The sequence below is a fragment of the Penaeus chinensis genome, chromosome 22 (genome assembly GCF_019202785.1).
Source record: "Penaeus chinensis breed Huanghai No. 1 chromosome 22, ASM1920278v2, whole genome shotgun sequence".
NCBI lineage: Eukaryota > Metazoa > Arthropoda > Malacostraca > Decapoda > Penaeidae > Penaeus > Penaeus chinensis.
The window spans coordinates 21130368-21138346 of NC_061840.1; the positions used below are offsets into that span (position 1 = coordinate 21130368).

General features: G+C 34.5%; 1 protein-coding gene across 1 annotated transcript; it reads left to right on the forward strand.

Moving 5' to 3' along the window:
- Positions 1–5001: 5001 nt before the first annotated feature.
- Positions 5002–5518, forward strand: LOC125036993. The gene is made up of 2 exons (XM_047629954.1): positions 5002–5062; positions 5202–5518. The coding sequence occupies exons 1-2, from the start codon at positions 5002–5004 to the stop codon at positions 5516–5518; spliced, it is 378 nt and encodes a 125-aa protein (XP_047485910.1).
- The last annotated feature ends 2461 nt before the right edge of the window (positions 5519–7979 follow it).

Genomic DNA, 7979 nt, shown 5'->3' on the forward strand with positions numbered 1-7979 from the left:
ATTTTTACCTGCATCTATAACATGAAAATGTCAGAATTTGTTCCGTTATTGCTTATTATGAATATTAATGGCAACAACAACTCCATCTTTTCTATGGAGTTGATGACGTTGCAATGACGTATCAATACATGATTGGTGGGATTAACTTGTCCTCTCAGCGCATGCGCAGGATTAAATCTAGGCTCAAAATTAAGACTGGTCTGGAGGTGAATTAAAAAATAGTCCTGAATGCAGCCAATGCGCATGCGCATTAGAGATCTGGCTTAAACTTTTTTACTGGGTTAACGCCCTAAATAATCACTTTTTTTTATCGTTTAGGATATAAAATATATTTCCTATGTATTGTAGAGGACACGTTCCCACTTTCGCACACACACAAAGACCTACCCACACATATACGTATTATCATTATCAATATTTTCTTTATTGCCATGTTGGCAGTAATATTGACGTGATTATATATTAGTGGTTTCCAGACTTTTCCAGGCTGGCGACCCCTTTGGTTTCAGGTGGATTCCCTGCGCCCCCTCCCCTCTCTACACTTGCGTACTTTTTTTCTTTTTTAACAAGATTAAAGACGCTGCTTTATTTCACAAACATAACCTAATTGATTAAACTTATTTATTTAGCACTTTAGTAATAAAAATGGTACTAATTATCTTTTAATAATTATTTTAATAAAGTGAGCTTATTAGAATATTGTATAGTTTATTCACTCATTTATATGTATGTATGTATGTATTTATGTATGTATGTATGTATGTATGTATGTATGTATGTATGTATGTATGTATGTATGTATGTATGTATGTATGTATGTATGTATGAATGTATGTATATACACATACATATAAACATATTTTGTGTGTGTTCTTACTCATACACACCACGCATACACACTTATATATGTGTGTATGTATATATTTGTATATGCATACGTATATTGTACAGATTATGTTCTTTTAGTATATAGTTAGCATTGCAATAAGAGTAGGAGATGATATATTGTTTATCCCCAATTGTTATTTAACACATAATTTTTTTGCATATTTTCATATTGATTCCAAATGTGTTCAGTTTTGCTAACCATATCCGTTTCATGTTATTTGTTGTGGAATATTTTCCTATTATCAAGCATTCGCTGACTGACTGTAGCTGAATGCAGCGAATCTACACGATTGTAATGTTTGATGTAAACGTTATATATATATATATATATATATATATATATATATATATATATATATATATATGATAAAATAAAACAAGCAGATATACAGCAAAGCCATCCAACCACTTCCTTTTCCATACATCATATGGGTGTTTAACATGCGACTGTCCACATTTGCGGAATCTATGTAATTTTCCTATCATTTTATCCCATTAAGTTATCTAAAAAAAAGTATATTTCCAGAAAAATAAAGACACTCACATATAGATAGGTAGATGTATACATATGTGTCTGTAATTTATGTATACATAAAAAAACAAATACATACATGTTTGTATTCATATATATATATATATATATATATACATGTATATATAAATAAAGAAGAAAAAAATTACACACAATTGTATATGCATACCCCTATATTTCTATCCATGTGTGTGTATATGTATATATATATATATATATATATATGTATAATCATGGGATTGTGGCTTGAAAGGTTATGATACATGATATGGCGCTGGAACAATCTCTTCCACAGTCGCTCTCATGTCAATCGTTGTGTGTCTATAGGTTGCAGCAGCGCTTAAATATCTGCAAGGTGCATGCCTTGGGAAACTGTTCCCTATGCAGCCACCCCCCCCCCCCTCCTTCCCAGAAAGACAAGATTCCGTGCAGTCTAACATTAGGAAGAATCTTGCAGCTACAGGTTTCACCAATAAACCTGGTAATTTAATTTTAACTCATTATGTTTTCAGAGTAAGCCATAAATCTCTAAACTTTGAAGAAATCAATATCTCTTTTTTCTGTGCCTGATATTTGGTAACATTTTTGAGAATATGACACGAAAAAAAAAATTGGTAATTAATAATTAATGAGTTTTAGCGAGGCAGCAAGTGTAGAGGCTCAATGGCACTGTGAGAGTGCGTTGCTTTTGGTGTGAAAAACAGTCATGTTTTCATACTTTGTTCTTTCTTTTTGCGAGTATATGTGCGTTAACAAGATGCATGTCCTTGTGGTATTTTAGTTGGCTGGTTGTAAAGTGTATCATGCATTTTAATAAGGCGATTGGTAAGAATTTCTTAACAAATACCAGGAATAACCACTGTCTCTCTTACTATTGGAATATTTATTTAAGCTACTTCCATAATGTGTATTCAATTTGTCTTCTCCCGTCCTTGAACTTAGGGTGTTTCTGTTCCGTTTGGTTACAGATTTATGAATTATTTCAACGATTTATATTTATTGAAGCTAGGTCAATGGCAAGTCATTAAGAAGCATGGATACGGCAACGGAGCATTCCTTCCATCCACTAACTTGCAGGTTACTTATTTTCCTCCCCTAGGTTAGGTACAGCTCATTTTAAAACCTAGTGAATAGTATTGAGACAATTATGATTTTATTATTGTGTGTCATGTTATTGAAAATATAACCATATGGCAGGTGTAGCAAGATGATATATTCATTTCTGCAAAGGATAGAGACATGGCTTAGCAGTAAAATCATTAAGGGTTAAACAAAATTCCAGTTCATAGGTGAAAACCTGTCTTCAATATATGTGTAGGAAGATTCTCCCTTTTGCCAGACTGCATAAAATCTTGCCCTTGACTTTAATTATATCAGCAATCTGGAAAGGTGGGGATGTTGCATAGGGAACAGTCTGCTCTCCTATGCAACCTGGAGCATGACTCCTTAAGCTCTGCTGTAGAGTAACGGACACCGCATGTGATTGACATAGCACGATTGTAAAAGAGATTGTTCAAGTGCCATCTAATCTTTCATAACTTTTCAAGGATGCAGTTCCATAGAGAAATGTATATATATACATATATACAGGAATGGGTATGTATGGGAGTATATAGTTATATTTTGTCTTATCTATATATGTATATACATGTGTATAAATGCATATACATATTTATAAGTATTTGATTTCATATATATGTATAAATTACACACACACATATATACAACCACACATATATACAACATATATACAACCACACATATATACATATACATATATACACATACACACGTATATAAATATATAATGTATGTGTGTACATGTATCTCTTGATCTGTCTTCCTTTAAAGACATACACTTAAAGGATTAAAATAATTGAACATCACAAGAGTTAAATACATATATTGTGTATGTAAAATGAAATGGTTGGATGGCTTAACTGCATATATGCTAGTTTTATTCTAGTTTTATATATATATTTTTTTTTATTGACAATAACTGTAATCGGATTTCACATGCAGCTGGACAGTCACGGATGTGATGCACCCTCTTGAAACCAAATGAGAGCGAGAAAAAATTAATAGATAAATAAATAAACAAAACACACACAAAAAACAAAATAAATGAAAGGGAATAATGGCCTCTAATAAAAGGCCAGTTAGAACACGATGTTAGCAAAACTTGACAGATAACGCAGGCATTGATCACAATAAGGAAGCATTTTCCTTTAAGCGTTACAAACTTTGGATTCGCTGCAGTCAGCTAGAAGCCATGATCGCTTTATAACTGGAAAACGAGTGACACAGGCGATTACATTTATGTCTGTGAAATATATTGAAGCTATATTGAGAAATATAGCTATGTGCGTACGCATGTGTGTGTGGGGGGGGGGGGGGGGGCGCTAGGAATCCACCTAAAACAAAGGGGTCGCCAGCCTGGAAAAATTCGAGAACCACTGTCCTGGACTAATATTTAACCACGTCAATACTACTGTCATTATTATAATAAAGAATATATATTTTGATTATGATAATACATATGTGTTTGCGCGAACGTGCGTACGTGTATATATGTTTTATATCCGAAACGATAAAAAAGTTGAACGATTACATACCGTGCGTTCACTTGGGCAGTGCGCACCGTGCGTTTCGTGGCGAAATCAAGTTTGACAAAACGTTTCGCGAAGCGTTGCGTGGCGAAGAGAGCGGGGTTTGGGGGTAGTTCGCTTCGCCTCGCGGACTGTTTGTAAACAACAAAGATGGCCGCCTACTCGAATCTGAGAAGTACCTCTGCCCGACTTGTAACGCATATTTCTTGGTTTTGGAAGAAACTCATGACTTGTGGTGTCTGACCACCAAAGAATATAATAAGTGTACATTACATCATGTAAACCTGTTATCTTTTAATAACTGCGTAAGACTATAATTTCGAACAGTTATGATTTTGGTGGATGCAGGATATATGTATAATAATATGACTGTGCATACCAAAAGTGATTAGCATTTAATGAAGAAATAAAGTTGGAATAAAATCATATTAAATGTAAATGTTGGCATATTAATTGTAGGTTCTGCCATTATATGGTCAACAGCAGCAACGCTGTTGTTGATAAAAGCATTCAGTGACAATAAACATAATTTTTCCAGCAGTACAAAGAAGAAATACAAAATATGGGAAGATATTGCTTCAGTGCTGCAAGATGCTGGACATCCTGTCACTGGGGAAATTTGTGACAAAAAGATGCGCGGACAAAAAAACAGGTATGTATCTTTACCTGAATGAACATTTTGTTCAGATTTTATTGGACTGTTTTTGGTTACCTTATATATATTGTATAAAGTATTCCATACTTCCTTTATCTTAAGGATTTGTTTTGTTTTGTTTTGTTTAATACGTGTCTTACAAAGCCCAGTTAGTTGGTTCTGATAAATGTTTTATAATTGTTTCAGATTTCTATTTAAATTGTTATCATTTGCTTACAACGGTTTTAATCTCTTTTTTTTTCAGATACAAAATAATTAAAGATAATGCAAAGTTAAGTGGACGAGGCAGTGACACACAATGGCCATTCTTTGAAGCAATGATTCTTGGACGTGGTCCTAGTGTAATACCAGTTGCAAAAGAGTCGTCATTAATGATACGTAAGGAATTTTACGAGATATTTCAGAAAGAGATGTAATGATGAATTAATTAGTAGTATATATTATATAAGAGACTAAAAGTAAATTTAAATAAAAGATTACATTGTGCTTACAATATTAATGAAACTTTCATCATCAGGTCAACCTTCGACTAGTGCTGGACCATCTGAAGTTGTGGAACTTCCAGTGCCATCACCATCACAATCACAGTCTACCAGTTCAAGAACTCTCTCTCCAGCTCCATCAGCATCATCCCTTCCACCACCAAGATCTCATAAACGGAGGCGTTCAGAAGAACAAGAGACGTCACAGAGGAGAGAACATGTCATCTCAGCACTAGACAAATTAGCTGATCTTGTTGTCGAGAGAAATGTGTTAGAAAGGTTTATGCCATCTTTAAGTAACCAGCATGACCAGTACTTGCAGCAAGTTGCATTTAAGTTATTATTGCTCTAGCTCATTTCTGTAAATGTCAGGAAATATATTTTTTTCGTACTGTAGTCTTTAAGGTTTATCATTTCATCTACTTCATGCCTTAAAAATGGAAATGTTTACTTGTTAATTCTGTCATGGCAGTTATAACAAATTATTTTCCTTTAGCTTTTGGAAGTACACTACTTGCTCAGGTGCTTAAACATCAGGATAAGTTCAGACTGTGATATAGTGTAAACAGAAGTCTCAAATATTTTAAATAAATACGCTTATTATTTTTGGTAAATCCATTTAATTTAATTTACCCCCAAATAGAACATGAAGTAGAAAAAAAAAAAAATTGGTGAAACAAAAAATATTTTATTAGACATGGATTATGGTAAATATGTCTTACAATTTACAATCCTTGAGTTTTTAAAACTTTCAGAACAAATATATATGTAAATGTACATGCAGCAATGCAATACAATGAAAGATATGTTATATATACAAAAGAAAAAGAAAAATCAAGCAGCATGAAAAGGAAAGATATACATAAGTGATCTATCACAGGTACTTATAAGTTTAAAGTTTAAAGTTAAAGTTTAGTTTTGATTCCATTTATTACAATGGATATTCTTGGTGTGACAAAGTGTTTGTTTCATTTTGCTTCTAAACTATCCCCTGTGTGCAAGGAATGGCCGGGGTTACCATCCACTGGCGGCGAGGGATTCGAACGCAGGTCAGCAAGATTGCTAGACGAGAACGCTACCGCTGCACCACACAGCACAAGGTAAAGGTACAGTATATATTTTCAAATAGTTTATGAGCTATGAAAATAAGTATCATATTCAAAAGAAATTGAAATATGCAAAATAAAGACAAATATAAGGCAGCATTACTTGCAAAAATACAAACAATTTGACGCAAGAAACAAAAATTTAGATACAAGTTACATTATGCAAGATGTGCCAATTCATCTCGTCTTGTAAAGGCTTCCTTTCTTTCCACTTCAGGAATACCTTCACATGGAACCTCTACCTCAGGTTCCAAAACAATGACTTGTAGCTCTGCTTGAATATCAAGTTTTTCCTTAAGTAAAATAAAATTATGTAGTACACAGGAAGCTGTAATGACTATCCTGAAGGGAGACTTGAATTCCTCCTCGCTGTATAGGGGCACAATGTTCTCTGCGTAAGCACCAACTCTGACTGGATTCCGGACCCTTTGTCGTCTCTGTGCAGCTTCCTTTGCTCCCCCTAGATAATTTTCTAAGGCAACTATTAAAGCTGCGTCTAAAATGTGATCGTCTAATTCATCTAAAAGGACAGCAACTCCCGCAACACGCCTAGCAGCGTCGGCCATGTTGGTATGTTTGTTAACAGTAATCAGCTGAGAGGTGTTCCCCGTGGCGAAACCGTTCACTCTGACCGTTTTGGGCCTTTGCAAGGCGCACCGTGCGGAAAGGCTCAAGTGAACGCACGGATAGATTCCGCTAAAGTGGACACGCGCACATGAAACATTTATGTATGTAGTATAGTAAAATGAAATGGTTGGATGGTTTTGCTATATCCACAATAGATATTTATTTGCATCGACAATACCCATTATGGATTTTTTTCTACGTAGCTGAACAGCATGGAAGTATTTAAAAGAAAGGGAGAAACGAAAACATGTTTTGAAAGGAAATGATATACATTGTAAAGTTTGCTTGAGACAGTGTTGCCAAATCTTGCAGGCATTAATCACAATAAGGGATTAATCCTAATAAGGGATGCATTGCAAACATGCGGTATCGCTGCAGTTAGTAGGACGCCACGATTGCTTTTCGATTGAAAAACAAGTGACAAGCACTTGGCGTGAATGTGTTTCCTGTGCAGCTAATAAGGTATGATTACCAAGTGACTGGAAGAACTGAGTGTTTACTTACAATAAATATATTTAAAGGAATCACGTAACAAAATAACTGGAGTAGTGATTTAAAGAGAAAGCAAGATGAGGGGGAGGAAATATTGCTTCATGTTACAATAACCGTACATATATCACTACATTAACTCAATGCCGCCGGGGAAAATGAATGAAAAATGGGGAAAATGCTATGCTCATTTTCTATATTTTTGTGAAATGTCTCTGCACATAGATGGCTCTGCTAGTGCTTAGCCACGAAGGAAGCAATTAGTAGAACTTGTGACCTTTCGTGATTTGAATTAGCCAGAAAAACGTATTTTTTACTAGTGCTATGAATATCGATGGTGTCATTTTTATTATAAACATTATAATTACTATAATGTTATAAACAGTAGTAACAGCAAAATAAGATAACGTAAAATATTTTCATGAATCAAAGAAAAAGGTAAACGGGCGAGACAGGCAGTACTCGTAACTGGCTCATTGGTGGCTTAGAACAAGTGTAGCCATCTATGTGTAAAAACAATAAAAACAAAAGTAGTACTCACGGTAGGCAAAGCACGTACGGTACACATCATGTCCGTCGACATTGGGATTA